Source organism: Sylvia atricapilla, chromosome 11 (assembly GCF_009819655.1).
Source record: "Sylvia atricapilla isolate bSylAtr1 chromosome 11, bSylAtr1.pri, whole genome shotgun sequence".
Lineage (NCBI taxonomy): Eukaryota > Metazoa > Chordata > Aves > Passeriformes > Sylviidae > Sylvia > Sylvia atricapilla.
Window position 1 is genome coordinate 10054845 of NC_089150.1, and position 19045 is coordinate 10073889.

The 19045-nt window shown below is 46.3% G+C and overlaps 1 protein-coding gene across 1 annotated transcript in view; it reads left to right on the top strand.

Moving 5' to 3' along the window:
• The window catches only part of GRIP2 (glutamate receptor interacting protein 2), a 135106-nt gene that overhangs the window by 72641 nt on the left and 43420 nt on the right, over nt 1–19045 (top strand). Inside the window, exons 2-8 of the mRNA XM_066326629.1 lie at nt 2930–3010; nt 6153–6288; nt 7058–7203; nt 9988–10074; nt 10342–10417; nt 11046–11191; nt 17088–17235. Coding sequence (XP_066182726.1) covers nt 2930–3010; nt 6153–6288; nt 7058–7203; nt 9988–10074; nt 10342–10417; nt 11046–11191; nt 17088–17235 — 820 coding nt within the window. The remainder of the gene's footprint in view (nt 1–2929; nt 3011–6152; nt 6289–7057; nt 7204–9987; nt 10075–10341; nt 10418–11045; nt 11192–17087; nt 17236–19045) is intronic.

The window sequence follows — 19045 nt, forward strand, 5'->3', positions numbered from 1 at the left end:
TAGAAGGAATGAGATGGGGATTATCTCTTATTTACTGTCACTGTACATGGTACACTGCACCCTGATGTGTATCACTGTTCTGCAGTGCTTCTGCAGGGGAGGAGAGTTCAAAGCTCTGTGTGAAGGTGTAGGGACTTGGATGTTCTTCTCTCCCTGGTGTTATGTAAATAGTAAGGCATGTAAATAGTAAAAACTGTTGTCAAAGACTTACAGGAACTTTGTAGGTTGCCACAGATTCCCATGGGATCAATATATGGAAAGTGTTGCAGTCTCAGTTTTATTGAGGGTCTTATGTTCTTGGTGAGCTTTTCTGAAAGGTCTGGAGTCAGCATTACCATCGCTGCTTGAAAACCATCAATTACACAATCTTTTTTGGGAAGATTTCTGGCTCTCTTGGTGTGAAAGAAAAAGCTTGATAAATACAACTCTAATAGCTCCAGCATGGATTGCTTGCAAAAAAGAACCTGCATGGGATTAAAAAGAAGTTATTTTCCCAATTTTAAGGACAAGAGAGGTTCATGGATTTTTAGTGCTTGGGCTTTGGCCGACTGAGCAGTCAGGCTGGTTACCAGCCTCTCCTCCAAGCTGGTGCTGTGCTAGGCAGAGGAAATAACTGAGAGCACAAAAGGAAGCAGTTCCTTTTTAAAAAACCCAATGTAGCCCCTTGCACAAACAAACAACAAAGTTCATAAAGAGTGATTCCGTTATTACTAGCTTGAGTGGCAGAGCAGGAAATGGGCTGCAAATGAACAAAGAGCTGTGCACATGGTGGGGATGCTCCTGCAAGCAAATGCCAGTTCCCATTTCAGCCAGTGGCGTGTGGCAGCCTCCTCTCCTGTTCAAACATTTTAGCCAGATAATGAGGAGAAAACCCCAAACATTTTTCATATAATCAAGTGAATTTGGAAGGGAGGAGCAATAGGAGGAGGGGAGCCGTGGTGCTGATTATTGCTGGTTGTCAGGAGCAGTGGGATGGGGCAGGGAGGGCTGTTGCTAATTGCCAGCAGGACCTGAAGCTCGGGTCACTGCTCTTGGCCACTTGGCTGCTGCTGGAAGCTGCTGTTAATGCACAGGCAACCCGTTTTCTTGCTCAAAGGGAAGCCGAGGCATGTTTGCCAACAACAGTTGGGGTAGAGAGGGCAACCAGTAGTGAATTGGGGTTTCCTATCAACATTGGTCGGGGTTATGATGGGGAAATGAAGTGCAGAAGGGTGCTGGTGGCTGCCTGCTCCGGGGCGGCGTGTTTATGTGAAACAGATGGTTCTCTGCTTCAGTTTGCCAGCAGATGATGGAGCTGGCTTTGAACCATCTTGCATGGTTTCCCAGGAATGCAAGGATCCCATCCACGGCAGAACATCCCTGCCTCAGGCACATTATCTGGGGGCAGAGCTGGCAGCAATGCTCTCGTGTGTAAGGCCTGCTGGGGTGGTCCTTGCCCTCCTCAGTGGCCTGTGGCACCAAAGGGACACTCATGCTCCAGTGCCAGTGAGAGGCTCCAGCCCTGGGTGACCCAGGGTTTATTGCAGGTGTCTTTTGCACAGTTGCCTCCAGTGTTGAAAAAGAAACCTTGTGCTGGGTCTCCTGAACTTTAGGGTTCCTCTTCCAGTGCGCTGCTGCATTTGGGAAAGAAATAAAGGATGGTTGTATCTGTTGGGAATGTGGGCAGGGAGCAGTTGGATCGGCGTTGTCCTGCTGCTTCCATGGACATCGCCACCTTCCTTTATACTCCCAAACCATCCTGTTATCTGACTCTGCAGTTCTGCCAGGGATGAGGTGACAGAGAGAGGGTAAACCAGGATATCGAGGAAAACCTCCTGGTGAGAGACACTAAGATTCACACCATCTTTTTTACTGTTTATGGGGAAAGCAGGCTGCCAACAAACAGAGCGTTGGGATTGAGTTCTCTCTGTACAACCCTTGTCCTGAATGAGGCTGAACTAAAATTTTTGTTCACTTTGTGTGGAGTGGGACAAAAACCTCTTGGTAACCTAAATGTAGCTTTCTCAAGGGCTGTGGATGGGAATAAATGGATAAAGTTTTCAGTACCCTGTATTTATACAATCATGTACAACTTCTACACGTTCACAGCTACTGAAAAATTCAAGAATGTGGTCACTGAGAATGGGAGTTATTTGGTACTACATGGTTAATGGAAATTATTGATTGGAAAAATGCCAGCTTTTTATGAAATGCCATAAAAATAGACATTTTAGATGGATGGAAACGAGATCTGTAGAAGCATGCTGCCTTCTCTGCAGATAGGCTCTGTGATAACTCTGTAGCAGTCTTCCAGTAGGACAGTACAAAGATATTTAGATGCTTTAAATTTCAGCTTATGCTGGACAGTGTATTTACAGTGTATAATGCTATTCTCTCTTCACTCTGACTTTTTTTTCTTTTTATCACTTAAAAGAAGGTGCTCTCTATATCGTACAGAGGCTGAACTGCAGCAGGAAAATGTGATTCTGAAATAATGGGATCTATAAGAATAGGCAATTTCACTCAAGTATAGTGATTTAGTGCCCTGTTAGTGTCCTGATGTATAACTACATTTCCAAAGACCGTGAGTTTCTTCACAAGCATAATGACAGGCTTGAAACTTGTGAGACTAATGTCTCAGCTTTCTCTGTCCTCAGCTGTTTCCACTTAATTACAGGAGTAAGGGAATTTTTGTTCTCCCCTAGCAGATTAGCTGCAAGAAGAATGAATCAGATAATGTTACTGCCTTCCTGTTTCCCCTCTCTACAAGGTGAGAGCCCACAGGGCACAGTGCAAGGCTGGGGCTGGTAATGGTTTTTCTTGCCTGCAGTCTGTGATACAGATGTGATTCCGATGTTGGTGTCACCAGGACAACTTCTTGAAGTGCTCTGGTTCAGTTGCTTGTGGCTTTTGGTACTAATTTCAGCTTCTGTGTTTGCTCTGCTCACAGATGATGGCCCTTACTCAAAGGGGAGCAAGGACTCTGGTGGGATGGACACGGCCCTGGTCTCCAGGAGGCAAAGCATCCCAGGTAAAAGAGGGGATCAGCTCCTGCTCCAGCACATTGGGAGATCCATTACATTTTACCTGGATACCCCTAAAATGGGTAAACCCCCTCAAAACACTAATTTTGGTGCATCTATCAGCAGGGCTTTTGCTGGAGGACAGAAATGGATGGTGGTTACTGGCCTCAGCGGGTGGTGTATTACTGGTACAATCCCTGTCTTGTGTGGGGCTGTTGACAGTAGTTGCAGGGAGCTGGGAGTGGACTTATTCCTGTGCTGGGCTGACACTCACAAAGAAGAAAACAGCAGCAAAAGAGAGAGGGAAGAAATACTGCCATGGCTGAGCTCATCAGGGAGGGAGGCAGACTGGCAGTGTCTGGCAAGCTTTGAATTTCCCACATCTGACTAAGCTTGTTTTGATATTTAGTCAGTCACAGCACATTTTTGTGTGAGATAAACCCTCCCATGCAGAAACACTCCGGGGGCTGAAGAGGAAGTGGAGAAGTGGTAGTTCATTTTCCTCTGTTGGTCCTGGACTTCATGTGCCAGCAGCACTCCAGCAGGTTTGGATGGGCTGCCTTGCACAACTCATCTCCTTCCTAGGAAAGCCAGGGGCTTGATTTTGACTTCTGGCTGCTAATGATCCAGTCACAGAGTTGGTTTAGTGTGTTCTAGGTAAAGAGGAGGAAGTGAGGCCCTTTTGCTGTTGCTTCATCATTCAGCACTTGTTCCAGAGGATATTGTCCATCACATTGCCACTGTAGTGCAGCCCTGATGGGCTCAAAAAGAGGCTCAAAAAGCCAGTGTGTCCAACAGCCCCAGCTCAAGGCATCTCAGTGGGGAGGGAAAAATTCAGGTGCTCTTCCTGCCCTGGGATGCAAAATCTAATCATATATGCCAGTAGAAGAAATCCAAGACTGCTCATATATGATGCTTAAAGACTATGTCTTGAAGGACCAGATCCTCTTTAACCAGCTCACTTTTACACTCTGTGGGCCTGTGACAGTGGCAGTAGGTTTATAGAGGCATGGGTCAGAATTCCTTATGGCTGACCTTGACTGGATTATCTCAGGGACTTGCCTTTTTTGGAGCAGTGATTTCGCCTTGAACCCATAGTATTGTTTAATTGCATTCTGGGAGTTCTCATTTTAAACACCTATCAAGGATCAAAATTAAACCCCATTGAAAAGCTAACAATCTCCCCATGTGTGTTGATCAGTTGTGTCTGTAGTTGAGAGGAAATTTGCAGGATGGTGCTGGATGTTGCTCTTTCCAGCACGATGGAGAGTTCCCCCCAGTTTCTGGCAGCCCCTGGGTTCCCAGATTGGTGAATTGAAAATTAACTTACTGCAGTTGGCAAGGGATCAAAACTGAGTTTAAAGAGCAGAAGTATTATGGACCTGACATTTTTACAAGGAGCTGGCAGTGCCACATTAAATGGGTGCACAGCAGTGCCTAAATGCCTGCCAGACTGGAGTTAGATTGCAAAGAGGTTCCCTACTCACATTAATCAAGTGCACAGATTATTCTTGGAAGCGCTTTACCAAACAGGTAGTGCGTGGCAGGGCTCTAAGTGAGCTGCAATTTCTGGTGTCCCGGTGGCTTTGAACAGGAGCAAAGTGCTGGTGATGAGGCACCAAAGTGCCAAATGACGCTGTGTTTTGGATGGGTGGAGGAGGCCCTGCACCAGCAGTATCTTCTGTGTCAGTCTGCTGTTTAAGGGGGCCTGCCTTGCTCCGGAAGTCAGTGTGCAAGAGGTGTCAAATGTTCTCTCTCCAAACAGAGCACCTCACGTAAGCCTGGTAAGGTTTACTGTGCAAACAAGCACCTGGGCCATTTGCAACGTGGGGTTTTTGTCCACATCTGTTTGTTGTGCACTGCCAGTGCCCATCACCATCCTCTCCTGTACAGCCTTGGAGAAAGGCACCCTGTGTGAGGGTGACTGATTTCCTCCTGTAAAATCATGGAAGATTTCAGTACACTGGAGATAGATGGATAATGCTATAGACAAATTGTGTAAAGGCTTCTGAGAGGAGGCTCTGACAAGGTGTGGACGTCATCCTGTTTGCCCAAGGGCCAGTCCCCCTTTGAGCACAGTGTGAGGTCTGTTGTTGTGCAGTATTGCAGAGATGCCTTTTGCCAAGTCTTTGGAACTCTTGATCTTTTCTTTAGGCCAGGACTGACTTCCTGCTCACTTACTGCCCTTTCCATGCCAAGTCCAAAAGCTGGAATAATTTAGGAACCCTGTTTTTATAAAACCCAGATATGATCTGTGATGAGATCAAAACTCATACCATGTTGGGCTTACATGTAGGTGCTGGACAGACAGGAGTGTTGTCTTGGGCTAGAAAAGGTAAAATGTGTGCTACCTGCAGCACCCAGAGAAGCAGTACTGGTGCAGCAGGTGTGGGATGGGCATTCCCTGGACCTGTGTCTGATGGCAGGCAGTGCATGTAGAACAAGTCATGGTGTCAAAGTGACTCGTGTCTTCAATTCCTGCTGTAGGTGAAGTGGTAGTAGGGAGTTTGGCTTGGACTAGGTGCAGATGGGTGAGCAAACTGCTGTGAATGAAGGAAGCTCCCCCTCCACCCCCTGATGATGGCAGGGTCCCACCCCTCTCCACATTGTGTTCTGTACCTCCCAACTGTATTGATGTCTCATGATAGTTTTTTTAATCACAGTATTTTAAGATCCACCCTGTTCTGTCTTCCAGACAGCTACTGCAGGTCCACCCATATCTTTTGGATCTGGATGCAGGAGCATACTCTTCCTGTGTAACTGTGACCACCTGTTAATGCCCTCGCCACTCTATATCAAACATAGTTCCGGAAGTGGTCTCCCTGGACCATTGCTGAGCTCTCATCACCCTGGTTTTGAATTTTTCTACTGCCTTCAGCACCTTGAAACGCAAGGTTTTTACTCTCTCATAAGCCCTTATTGTTCTGCTTTGTCTTCCTTGGTCCTGCCTGCCAGACCTGCGTGCAGACATTGCTGTGGGTCTACCAGGACATCTGGTTTACAACTGAACTTCAGATAGACAGAGGCTTTTTCTTCATGCTAGTTGTCCAAATCATCTCAGGTCTACTTTCTCACCAGAAAAGGGTGTTCTTGGGATTGAGAGGAATGTTTCTTCCTCTGAGTTGTTTGTCTTTATTCCTGATCTTTCAGAGGAGTTCAGAGGGGTCACAATCGTGGAGCTGATCAAGAAAGAAGGAAGCACCCTCGGTTTAACCATTTCAGGTGGCACAGACAAAGATGGAAAGCCAAGAGTCTCCAATCTCAGGCCGGGAGGACTGGCTGCAAGGTGAGAAATGGACATGAGGTGCAGAGAGCACAGCAGGAGTGGAGAGGAATAGTTGCATGTTCAAGCTACTGAATGAATAGAGTTATAATTAAAGTAGTTGGCACCCGAGACCCTATTTTCAAGTGCCCCAGAATGCAAAGTTGTTGCTTTAGGAAGTAGAACATCTTCTATTTTGAGTTATTTCCTATGCTCTGTGCAATTATGCTCTGAAATTTTGTATAGGGATATTTGGGATTCTGTGAAATTAGGCAGCCTTGTCAGGAGAGCTGCATGGTACAATACATCTTGATCAAGCTAAGTGGTTTAATATTGTATCTGTTCTGAATACTGACTATATAAGTAACATTATTGGCTCAGAAAAGGAATGGGCAAAGAAAGGCTCCAAGAAGCAGGAAAAAGGAAAGAGTAATTGAACAATTTTGTCTAAAACAGGCCAAAGGAAAGATGTTTTTTCTTTCCCTGCTGGATTTTTTTCCGACAGCTCTTGGTGTGCTTTTCTTTGACTGATTGCTCTGCATGAATGAGAACTGAGCAACAGCGGAGAGGTTGTGAACATATATGCTGCAATTGTTGCTATATGTACAGATCTGAACACTTGCCACTGGGAAAGATTGATGGCTTCAATTTTTGCACTTCCCTCTGATAGCAAACACATGCAATCAGACAGCAGACATCAGTCCAGCATCGCTGGCTTGTTCAGAAAGTCCTACAGTTACTAACCAGCTGGAGACTTTGTGGAGACACTGCTGTTTATTTCATTTCTTTGCAGGAGTGACCAGCTGAACGTGGGGGATTACATCAAGTCTGTGAATGGCATTAACCTGACCAAGCTGCGGCATGACGAGATCATCAGCCTGCTGAAGAACGTGGGCGAGAGGGTGGTGCTGGAAGTAGAGTACGAGCTCCCTCCAGCTGGTGGGTGCCTCTTGGACAAGGCTGCTCTCTCTCCTTGGCTGCTTTTTGTCCTGGGGTGCAGATGGACCTGCTGGGGCAGAGCTGCCGTGGCCAAGGCAGTGTCCAGGGGCGTTTTGCCATTGCCTTCATCTACTCCCGTGGGCGGTGGAGGCTGCCGAGCTGTGTGCAGTCGGAGCAGAGCACTTTTTCCAGCACAGTGGGTGCCTGTTCATGCACACTGGCAGGGGATGGCTGATTAGGTCTGTCTTGCCTCGGAGTGACTTGACAGCGCAGGCCAATCTGCCTCCTGATGCTGCTTCAGCTTCTCTTTTTCCCTTTTAGAGTGTTGCTACGGGAGGTTTAGCTCAGTCTTAAACATGTATTACCAGATGCCCTTTTCTGCACTGTGGCAAGTGCTGTTAGTCCTCCAGATTCTTTGAAGTGTTGTGTGTTTTTAGAAGGGAAACTGAAGCAATCTGCTTTCCAGCCGAGGGGCCCTGTGGCAGAAGGTGGCAAGCCCAACTAACAGGGCTTGTGTCCTGTTGTGAGAGACTATATGCTCTTGCCCCCATTTGTTTTGATGATTGATGTTTCTGGTTAAAACAAATTCCTTGATACAGTTTCTCATCACAGTCTTTCTTGAGTACCATCTCCCCAGTTATTACTCATTCATTTACCCAGATCAATCAGATGATTATTGGGCAGAAGAAATAGAACAACTAAAAATAAAATGACCGGAAAAACAAAACTAACGAAATCTAGCGTTTTTCCCCAGATAGGAAGATATTTTACACTTCAGAGCTTTGCTGTAGCTGCTGCCTTTAGATGAAAAAAGTATTGAATATAGAAATGACTGTGTAAAGCCCAAAAGAATAAAATCTAATCTGGAATAGATGAATTTGTATCCATCATTCCCCTCTCTTCTGTTGCAAATGTTAGTGATCTTTTGCATACACCTGTGGTAAAGCCAGCTATAGCTGAAGTCTTCCATGTTCTCATGATCCCTAGAGATGACCACTCTTAGCCTTTCTCCGTGGTATTCCTTATTCTCTGTGATATTCCTTATCAGGAATCTGAAAACTGTAATTACCAGCCAAGGAGTGATGCCAGCTCAATCAATGGCAGCAATGTGAGATGTCCTCAGCTTTAAATGAGCAGGAAGAGCACACTGAGATAGTGACTTCTCTCCAGTGAGATTATTGGGGCTGTTTATGAATAGTCCAAACAAAGAAGCACTGCAAAATACAGGAAATTGTCAATTATTGCCTGATTCCAGCTCATTGTGGGCTTATCTGCTGTGAGGGTTTGTTATTGCTCACCCCCCCACCCCTGTCTTTTGCTGGGCAAAGAGCAGGAATACAGTGCAATTCAACAGCTTGTGCTTGTGGGTTTGACTTTTTCTTCCCACTTTGTAATTTCCTGCTTTGAAAGAGATCTTGCAAGTCTAAGTCTAGTTTTCAGGCTTCTGTGTTGTATCATCTCTTTCATAAATAAACCAAACCCTGTATTAACGCTGGCTTAGGTTTCCCAGCTCCCACTGATCTTATGAGAGGCTGTTGCAGCACTTCATACTTCAGTGCTTAGGACAGAAATTGGATGGCTTCTGAACTCGTTTGTAGATACTTTATACCCTTTTCTTGGTATTTGAGTATCACCCCTTGGCTGGGAACCTTCCCACGCCCTGAGCACTCCCTTCTGGAGTATTTCTAGGCTGTGTCCCTGTTAGCTGTCTGCACAGCAGCAGGAGCACAGTGTTTGGAGATTTATTTGGCCTCTCTGTAGCTGGTCCCCAGGGCTGTCTGCCTGCAGGCAGTACTGTGTCTCCATGGTATATCTTTTGGGTTAGTTTAAGGGCTGGGCTAAGCCTAATTTGGCTACAGGTTGCGAGCCCCGAGGATGCTTGGCAGAAAGGATGAGCGTGGTCAGTGAAGACAGTGGGGAGATTAGCTTCAAAACTCCCCTCCTGAGCCAAGGGAAATGGCAGTGTGGATGTGCCTAGGGCAGCCTTCATCTCTAAGTCAAGTTCTTGGCCTTTTTTTCCTGATTATCCTCATGGCTATTAATGGCACTTAGTTTGAAGGTTAGGATTTTTCAGAGTGGACCAGGCTGAAATGATCTGTGCAGTTCTGGGTGGAGAAGACTGGGAAATAGTCCCATATTCACTGCAGTAGTGCAATAAATCATTAAATAGTAGGGGATGTCAAACGATGGGAACAATTTCTTTCTTTTTCTCTTTACTTTGTACATTTTTTATTTTGTACAAATAGTACTGTGTATTTAACATAAAAATACTGAATTGCCCCTAGGATCAGTTTAAGGGATTCACTTAATCTTTTTTAAAATCCAAAATATGAGAGGTAAGGGGAAAAAAAACAACTTTATGCATTGAGGATTTGGGATTTTCATTTTCTTTAAGGTCAGCTGGTGACTTGATTCTTTATGCTGCTGCTGGTTTTTTTAATAAGTTTCTATCTGTGGCAGAAGCTTTTGAGAAAAGCTGTATGCATTAAAGCCAGTTGATAAACGAGATGGTTTTACTTGAATGTCAGGGTATTAACCAAGACAAATTTGAGGGGAGATGCACAACACTGAGCTGGTGAAATCATCCTAAAACCTGATGGTTGGCTCTGATAAAGGCTCATATGTCCAAGTTGGGCTCTTTTTGCTTCCAAGCAGGGAAAATAAAATACACAGTTTGCGCAGGACTTTAATTTCAGTGTTATTTGGATGAGTTTTAATACTGTTTTGCACTGTGGTTGGAAAAGGCTCATCTGGGGTAACTGGGTCTTTCTCTCTTCCTTTTAGTGCCTGAAAGCAGTGCTGGCATTATTCCCAAGACCATTGAAGTGTCCCTCTACAAGGAAGGCAACAGCTTTGGCTTTGTGCTGAGAGGTTAGTAGCTTCTCCAGTGAAAAGCAGAAGCAGAGGTGGAAAGTGGGAAAAGTAAGAAGATGAATGACAAAAACCTCAGCTAAGCAGTCAAAGCATGTCCTGGAGAGGATCCCCTGCTGCCTCTGAGGACTGCTGGCTGCCTAATCTAGGGCAGTCATTTCACTGGCAGGCTGTGTCAGCTGTTACGTGATAAATGTCTCTTTCTCAGTGCTCTCAGTCAGACTTTCAAACCCCCGGTGACTTATGGCTCTCCTGGTTTGGTTACAGGGGGAGCCCACGAAGACTGGCACAAGTCCAGGCCACTGGTGCTCACCTATGTGAGGCCAGGTGGCCCTGCAGACAGGTACTGCTTGTGTCACACCTCCACCTCTGCCTTCACAGGACAGACCAGCGCTGTCCTTGCACTCCTCAATGTGTCCCCTTCCTGTCCTCCTTCTGGTGCCTCCCCAAGGCCTCTCATGCTGGTGGTGTGGAGTGCCAGCCCTGATGTGGCATCTCTGCCCTGTGGGGAGGTGGCACAGGGCTCCCGGGCTGGCCCAGTGCAGATGTTGTAGTAAAGGCAGAAACTGCTCTTGCAGAGACAGCCCCTTCATTAGCCCTGTGCAGCTGAACCACTGATGCTGTGGTGGAAAGCAGGAGCCAGTCTATCTACTCTCATGCTGATAATTTAATATGATGGGCCTGGTGCTATAAATAACCCAGACTATTGTCCAAGGAGTGTTCTTCCTTCCTAAAGGATGAGAGTAATTGACTTCCTAATAGATGTGTGTGTCTGTATATACACACATATACATGATGTGCACACACACAAATAATATATGCTTATATATTAACATATAGATAATATAGATATCTAGCAAATATATATATATATAAAATACAGACATCTATATAAAGATATACAGATTATTTGTCTAAATACAAATAAATATATATACGTCAAGAGGAGAATTGCATTTGGCTTCTTACAGGGAAGGGTCGTTGAAAATTGGGGACAGGCTGCTGAGCGTGGATGGGATTCCTCTGCACAGCATGACCCACGCTGATGCTCTCAACATCCTGCGGCAGTGCAGCCAGGAGGCACTCTTCCAGATCGAGTATGATGTGACCATCATGGGTAAGGACAAGATGGTTGTGATGGCATTTTTTGCTCTGTCTGCCTGGAAAGTATGTGAGACTAGAGACAGTGATTGGGATACTGAGTTTCAGTGGAAAAAATTGCTGAGCAGTGTGCTGCCAGCATGGATGTAGGGGGTAAAGTTCAAAGCTGGCTTCGTTAAATGCATTTGAAATGCCCTTATGTGTCTTGATAGGAATGACAAGTGGCTTTAGAGGAGGGCAAAAGGGGATTTTGTAATGTAGGCAGAGAGGGCACAGGAGAAGTCAGAGCTAAAGGGGGCTGGAGTGCTCTGCCAGCACTGCAAATAGCACTATTAAATGTGCACAGAGTAGTGAGCTGCATGCAGGCATAGACTTGCTGTGGCTTTGGTTCTGAATTTTGACCCTGCTTAATTCTGGAGCTATTTCTTTTCTTAGAAATGTTACTTCAGATCTGCTTCTGAAATAAATGAGGGGTGATCAAATGCTTGACCCCAAATAAGACAGAATTTACTGGAGGGCAGAGGATGAGTATTTCTAAAAAGCATTTTACACAGTTTGAGGTGGTGTTTTTTTTTTTTTTTTGTTTGTTTTTTTTTTTATTTTTTTTTTTTTGGTTTTTTTTTTTTTTGTTTGTGTGTTGTGTTTGTGTTTTTTTTTTTTTTTTTTTTTTGTTGTTCTGTTTTTTTTTTATTTTTATTTTTATTTTATTTGATTTTAAGTTTCAAGCCTTGGGAAAGAGTTTATTATTAGCTACTGTAAAGTCATTTTGAGCTGGCTTTGTGACACACAGCTGTTCCTGCAGAGAACATTGTTAATGAGTTTCAGATTACCAGTGATTTTGAAGCTGTGTTGGTTCTGGAAGCTTGTTGAGCTGTATGGGAGATTGTGATGCTTCATGTACATCTCCAGAGCGGTTTCTGCCTTCCTGGAGCCATGAGCTGGACTAGGCTGGAGTCTTTTCCACAAATCTCACAAACCAGTCCAACATGCCTGAGCCTAGGATTCAATTAGGAATAGGAGTCTGTGATATCAGGTTGTTTTCTGATTTGTCAGTGTGGAGGAAAATAAAGAGAATCTGAAGCTGAGAGAGTTTGATACCACATCATCCCTGGGAAAAGAGAGCTGAGAACACCAGAACCGACCCTTGCAGTGTGCACCAGCATAAGGGGGCTCCTTGTGACAGCCCTGAGGGCTTTCTGCTTCCTCTTGAGCCCCCTCTCCACAGGCTTTCCCCTTCCTTTTGGTAGAAGCTCCTCAGCCATGGACACAGTGGCTCTCTGCCAGGAGCTGGGCAGCCACAGGCAAGTTCTCCACGGAAGAGCTGGAAGGAAAAGCTGATGCTTCGGCAGTTGCCTGCACGCTGCCTGCCTTCTGCAACAGCACAGGAGCAGCTTCTCTTTGGAAACTGGCTGCTGCTCGTGATAAAGAGAAAACATTTAAACTGTGGGAGAAAGAAACTACCCAAAAGCTGTTTTCCACCTTTCTGTGATTTTTTTTGGGTAAATGGGCAGTAAGGGATGACCATTCCTCTTCTTGCAGGCTGCTCCAGGGAGCAGGGCAAATGGAGGCAAGGAGGGATTTTACATGGAGCTGTCAAGTCTGAGCAATAGTAAATAATTAATTGTGCATAGGAAATGGGCCTTTTGGAGGGTTTATTGTTTTTTGCAGTCCATGGTGTCTGTGTTGCAGAAAGCTGCTTGTTTTAGAGCCTGACTTGGAGCAAAAATAGCCATGAAGGTGATTTGGTGTTTTGGTGTTTCTTCTTGGGTAACTTTCTCACCTTAAACTGCGAGGATTGAGTGAACATGAGGGACAGCAGGGTTTTATGCAGTGACTCTCCATCTTGTGCTGCTAATCTGTGGACCAGAACTAGATACTTCCCAAAACGTAAAACCTGCCCCTTTCTTAGATAATTTCTTCCTGGAGAGTGCTCTCTGCAACCCTGTAAAGGAATATATTTGTCCTGCTTTCTTTTAAGGCAGGATGATACAGAACATGTAGCTTACAACAATCTCTGCAGACAGTTTTGCCAGGCAGCAGCTAATAATTGCAGTGGGAGATGAGTACATTGTCCCCAGTTCACAACTGTTACAGCTCCTGGAAGATGATGGAAGGGAAGAGCTGGTGCTGAAAGTGGTCTGGTAATATTTTCAGCCTGAAAGAAGGACTCTTAATTGTTAATTTGAAAACCTGGTGAAGGGGCTGGGGGCACCACAATGAAGTGGTGCTTGTCCTGTTCATCCTCAGGAATACAGAGGTTTTTACATGGTGCTCACTCTCTGCTGCAGCTGTATGTGCTGGGATGGTGTGGGCTGACCCTTGAGGAGGGAAAGTTGTTTTTCTGCATCTGTCGTTGGTGAGAGAGCAGGGTTGCTGCGGGGGAGCATTGAATCATGGCATTCCCCAGCTGTCTCTGTGGTTTTCCAGCCAGAATTGTGCTCTGGGGATGATGTGCATGGGGCCAGCCTTGCTCTTGGTGCGAGGGATGTGGCAGCTGCCTGCACAGCCACCGAGATCCCCTGGCTGCTGGGATTTTACCAGGGAGGCTGGCACAGGATGGCACCATGGCAGGCTTTTTGTCAGGTTGGCTGAGATTTCTCAAGGCCACTGAAGGAATCAAAATAATCTGCTATTTCCATTTAAAAGGAGTGCTAATTGGGTATGGACCTTCCTGGGGCATTGGGAAAATCTCTGCCCTTTGCTAAAGCCAGATGATCTTTGCAATGAACAGATGCTTTCCCATGGCTGCACTTTATCTTATGGGCCTTTTAAAAAACGGGGGAGAATGGAAAAAAATCATCTCAAATAAACTGACTAGCCAGAAAATGGTATTTGAGTAGTTATTTTGTAAATAATCTGTGTGTGCTGTGTACCAAGGATCTGGGCTGCAAGCCTTTAGGGTTGACTCATGAAGGTGGGAAGGTTGCTGCCAGAGATGATGGATGAGCAAAGCAGTTTGCTGTGTCCTTTTCCTCCTCTCCCTTCCTCTGGTTGCCCCTCCACCCACTCGGTTTTAGGCTGAAGTTTTCTAAGCCTGTGGAGCTCTCCTGCTGACTGAGTGGGGGCTGGTGGAGTCCCACAAGTGGGTGACTGTCAGTGTCTGCTGAGCAGTGGCAGGGGCTAGAGCCTGAAGAGGGGGCCCAGGAAGTCAAATATCTCCATGTGCCTGCAAGGCTGCAGGGGACAAGAGCTGCTGGGCTGTGTCAGGAAGGGGAGCAGCTCCCCAGTTTGGCTCTTCTAGGAGTTTTTGGTTTATTTTGTTTGCATTTGCAAGGGAGGTCCCTTGCCCCTTCCTCTTTCCCCTTTCCCTTCTTTTCATTTTCCCTTTCCTTTTCCCTTTCCCTTCTTCTCATTTTCTATTCCCTCCTCTCTCCCAAAGTGCATTACAGCAGGAAATTTTTTTCCCTACCATTACACTTGGCTTATTCCCCAAGCAATTGCACTTTCCAGGCTGGTTACAGGAGCCGTTCCTCCTTAGAGAGGTGAGCAAAGCCAAGTGGAGCTCAGAAACCCAAGGCAAGAATGAAAATCCCCCAACAGTACTTCCAAAAAAAAAAAAAAGCTGTAGAGAGAAAGATCTTCTAGAAAACCCCGTTTTGAGTGGTGGGGTGATCACCTTTCCCAGAGCTTCAGCACTGGGGTGAGTGAGAGCTTGGAGCAGGCTCTGTTTCCCTGGTATCCATCACTACATTGCTGAGTACCCTACAAATATATGGCGGTGAAAAGGTGTTGCACAGCTCTTTTTGTCCTCCTGGGAGGTTGTAGCTTTGCATGATGGTGCAAAAACACCTCCTGGTGCCAGTGCAACAGTGCTAATGGACTCATTACAGTAAAGTTATTGCATGGCCTTCTCTGTCTCTTCCATGTTTCTTTTAAGATTAGCTCGGGTGTAACAGCTCCATGTTAGTCACACCTCACAAATATTGCTGGATTGCTGACTCCTGACCTTTGGTTTGAGGCAAATCTTCTCCTGGAATAATTAATAGAGGCTTGGCTGGTATTTCCTCAATAAATTCCTCTATAAAATGGATTTGGTGCAATTCTCATCAGGGATGGCAATGAGAATTAAAAGGGACAGTGAGGTGGCCCCTGCTGTGTGTGGCAGGAGGAGTGACCATGGGCTGGAGGCAAGACTGTAGTTTCCTAAAGTCTTAGTAATAACCCTGGTCCTGAGGTCCTGAGGCTCTTTCTTCTCACCATTGTGCTGAGACCTCCCTGGAAAGCGCCTGCCAAAGCTGAGAAGCTTGGACACTGGGTAAACTGGAGAGGAGCAGGTATTTTCCTTGCAAAGAAAGGTCCAGTGGTCCAGCAAGCTCTTTTTATTTTCCTTATCTTCTTCCCTTTGGCTGAGGGATATAAATCCATTTCCCTCTTCAGAGAAAATGTGCTAGGCTGCAGAACTGACATATACCTGGTGTTTGCTGTTGGAAGAGATCCTCAATCTCTTGGTGCTTCCTTTGCTAACAAACGCTTAAGTGCACCTTCTGCAGCCTTTAGCTGGGTGCTTTGTGTATCTTTTGATTAAACTGGGACTGTGCCTTTTACCAGGGCCTGCTGATCTCCCCAGTGGTCCTTTTCATCAGAGAATAAACAGTGTTTTACGTGAAGCTTGCATAACCTTTAACGTGGCTCATTCCTCCTGCTTTTTCCCCTGTGAAAAATGTCACTGTGAGTAGACCAGAGCTGAACATTCTTTGGCTGATCCCCAAGAGGAATTTCCAAGGTAAATTTCTGTCTCCAGAGACTCTGCATCTTCAACAAACCTCAGAAAAGACCTTGCTGCAGCTTAGCTTCCCAGATCTGCATTAATGCTCCCATTTATCAGAGAGCAAGAATGAGCCATGCATCAGGGTTGGAGCCAAATAGCATCAGCATTTTTAGTGGAGCATATCTTTGGAAGGGAAAAGCCTTACTGTGAATAATTAAGGGTTGAGGAGGCATCAGGTGCTCAGAGGGCTCTTCTGGCCTTTGCTTTGAAGTGGATGGCTGGGTCTTCACGGGTGCTTTTGTGGGGGCTGTCACCTACACGTGGGGGGTGCCAGTTATTTGATGTCCGATGGTAGTAACACATTTGTGAATCCCACCTCTTTGGATGGCTTTAGGTAATCTGGAAGCAAATGTGTGTAACAGAGCTGGAGGGAATTCCTGTCTCATCAGCTAGAAACACAGACTTTCTTTGTCCTCCCCCTTCCTCAGAAGAGATGGATAGGTTTGGTGCAGGCTTTTGTTAACAGGTGCAATTTCATAGGAGTTCCATAGTCTCACTTACAGCATCTATTGAGCTTATTGCAGAGATGCATCTTTTAAAAATGGGTTGCCCCTGTATTGCCTCATGGGAGTGGAGGATGTTGTGAGCAGGGGGCTGGCAGTGCTGTGTCTCCTCCCACTGTTACACTGGAGGAGCTCAAACAAGGAGCTGAGGTGGTATTTTGAAGCTGCTGCTGAAGCACAGAGGAGTTGACTGTCTTCTCATCAGCCACAAGACTGCTGAGTACTTCAAAAAGTGGGATCCTGTATCCTTGTGTGTTTTTGGTTTATTTGTGAAAAAGCCAGTAACAGTGATGTCCTTATTATCTTTTTTTGTGCTTGTAATACCATTGATGTGACTGTTGCACTGCCTTTGAGCAATCTATTCCTCAATATTGCTATTTAATCTAAAGTAAAGAGAGAGGAGAGCTCTTTCCATGAGTGAATTGCTGTAATACCCTTCATTATCATGTAGATTTTGTTCAGAGGCAGTTTTGCTTCTTGAATGTTCTTCTTTGTTAAGTCACCATGTGACATGGACCATAGATGTCCAAGCTAAAGATTTGCTGCTTCACATAGCAAGTCAGCACTGTTGGCCAGCCCCTGCAATTACAGATGGAAAAGGCTGTATGAGAAGTGTCTTCAGGTGCTCTCTTGTTTTGCAGATACTGTAGCAAATGCTTCTGGTCCTTTACTAGTTGAAATAGCAAAGACTCCAGGGTCTACGCTGGGCATCACACTGACCACAGCCATGCACCGGAACAAGCAGGTCATTGTCATCGACAAGATCAAGCCAGCCAGCGTGGTGGACAGGTACAGGCTGCTCCTAGTCTGCTTTTCCTCTCTCTGCTGCTTTTTTGTCCCCTTGTAAGTTATAAAGCCATTCTTCTCAGGCCTGTCCTGAAATCTTCATGTCCGCATGTTCTTAGCACTGTTTGTGCTAAAAATCTTCTGACCCCCAGCAGTGGACATTCCTCACCAGGAATGCAGGTGACTCTGTGCATGTGAAAGCTGAGCTTTAAAAACTTCAGGTCTGACTGCCCTGGAGCTGTGAAATGGCTACAGGCTGTTATGGGAGCTTCTGGCTGGAGCCTTTTCCTCATGGACAAGGCAGGAAAGCCTCTATGTGAGCACTCACAGACAGGCTGCTGTGCAGCACGAGCTGTGCTCACTCGTGCTGCTGAGCTGAGGTCCAGGTTCCCAGGGCTTAACTACACTGCTGGGCGAGCCCTAGCTACCCAGACTGGCTATGGGGTGGCACTCCTACAAACTATAGAGGTTTTTAGCCAAGCCACCAACAGCACTGACTCAAACATGAATGTGTTGGTTTTGCACAGCCTGGTTTTGGTAGTGGGGAGGCCACAGAGGTGTCTTCTGTGGGAAGCTGCTGGAAGCTTCCACCACGTCCAGCAGAGCCGGTTCCTGATGGCTCTGAAGATGGACGTGCTGCTGGCCAACACTGACCCAGTGAGACAGGCTGGTAACACCTCTGTGATAACAGATTTAGGAGGAAAACCAAAACAGTGTCGTGTGCAGTGTTAATTCCAGCTAGAGAAGAGGAGGAGGTGAGAACTTGTGAGGGAAACCTCATGGAGACACCAAGGTCAGTGCAGAAGGAGGGGCAGGAGGTGCTCCAGGCACGGGAGCCGAGAGTCCTCTGCAGGCTCTGGTGAGGCAGCTGTGCCCCTGTGCCCCTGGGGATCCATGGGGATGCAGAGATCCACCCACAGCCCCTGGGGATCCATGAGGGATACAGAGATCCACCCACAGCCCCTGGGGATCCATGGGGATGCAGAGATCCATCCACAGCCCCTGGGGATCCATGAGGGATGGAGAGATCCACCCACAGCCCGTGGGTGAGGTGCCCATGACAGAGCAGGTGGATGCCTGGAGGAGGCTGTGATCCTGCTGGAGAGATGGAGCCCTCCTTGCTCCTTCCAGGCTGGAACAGCCTGTCCTTGGAGGGCTGCACCCCTTGGAAGAGTGACCCATGCCACAGCAGTTTTGGGAGGACTGTGTGCCTGTGGGAGGGACACACACTGTAGCAGTTTTAGGAGGACTGGTGCTCATGAGATTGGAGCCACATTGGAGAAGTTCACTGAGAACTGTGTCCTGTGGGAGGAAGCCCATGGCAGAGCAGGGGAAAGACTCCTCTGCCTGTGCAGCGGAAGAAAACCTTGAGTGATGAACTGACCAAAACCTTCACTCCCAGCCTCCCTGTCTAATTCATTCCTGGTGGGAAGGAAGGGGGGATTAGGGGAAGAAAAGGTGTTTTAAGGGTTTATTTTACTTCTCATTATTCTCCTCTGATTTTGTTAGTAATAAACTCACTTTGTACCTTGAAGTTGAGCCTGTTTTGTCCTTGGAGTGTTTTTTTCCCAGTCCTTATCTCAACTCATGAACCCTTTGTTTAATTTTTTTTCTCTCCTCTGCCCAGCTGTGGAAAGGGAGGGCAGGTGAGTGGCTGTCAGGGGTGCCTGGTGTTGGGCCAGTGTCAAACCACGACAGCCATCCTTGCTGGGCAATGCTTGAACCTGAGGTTCGAACTGGAATGAAAAAAAGAATTATATATGAAAAGAAATCAGTAAGAATTTGAACACTAATTTGCAATTGAGTTTTGTGT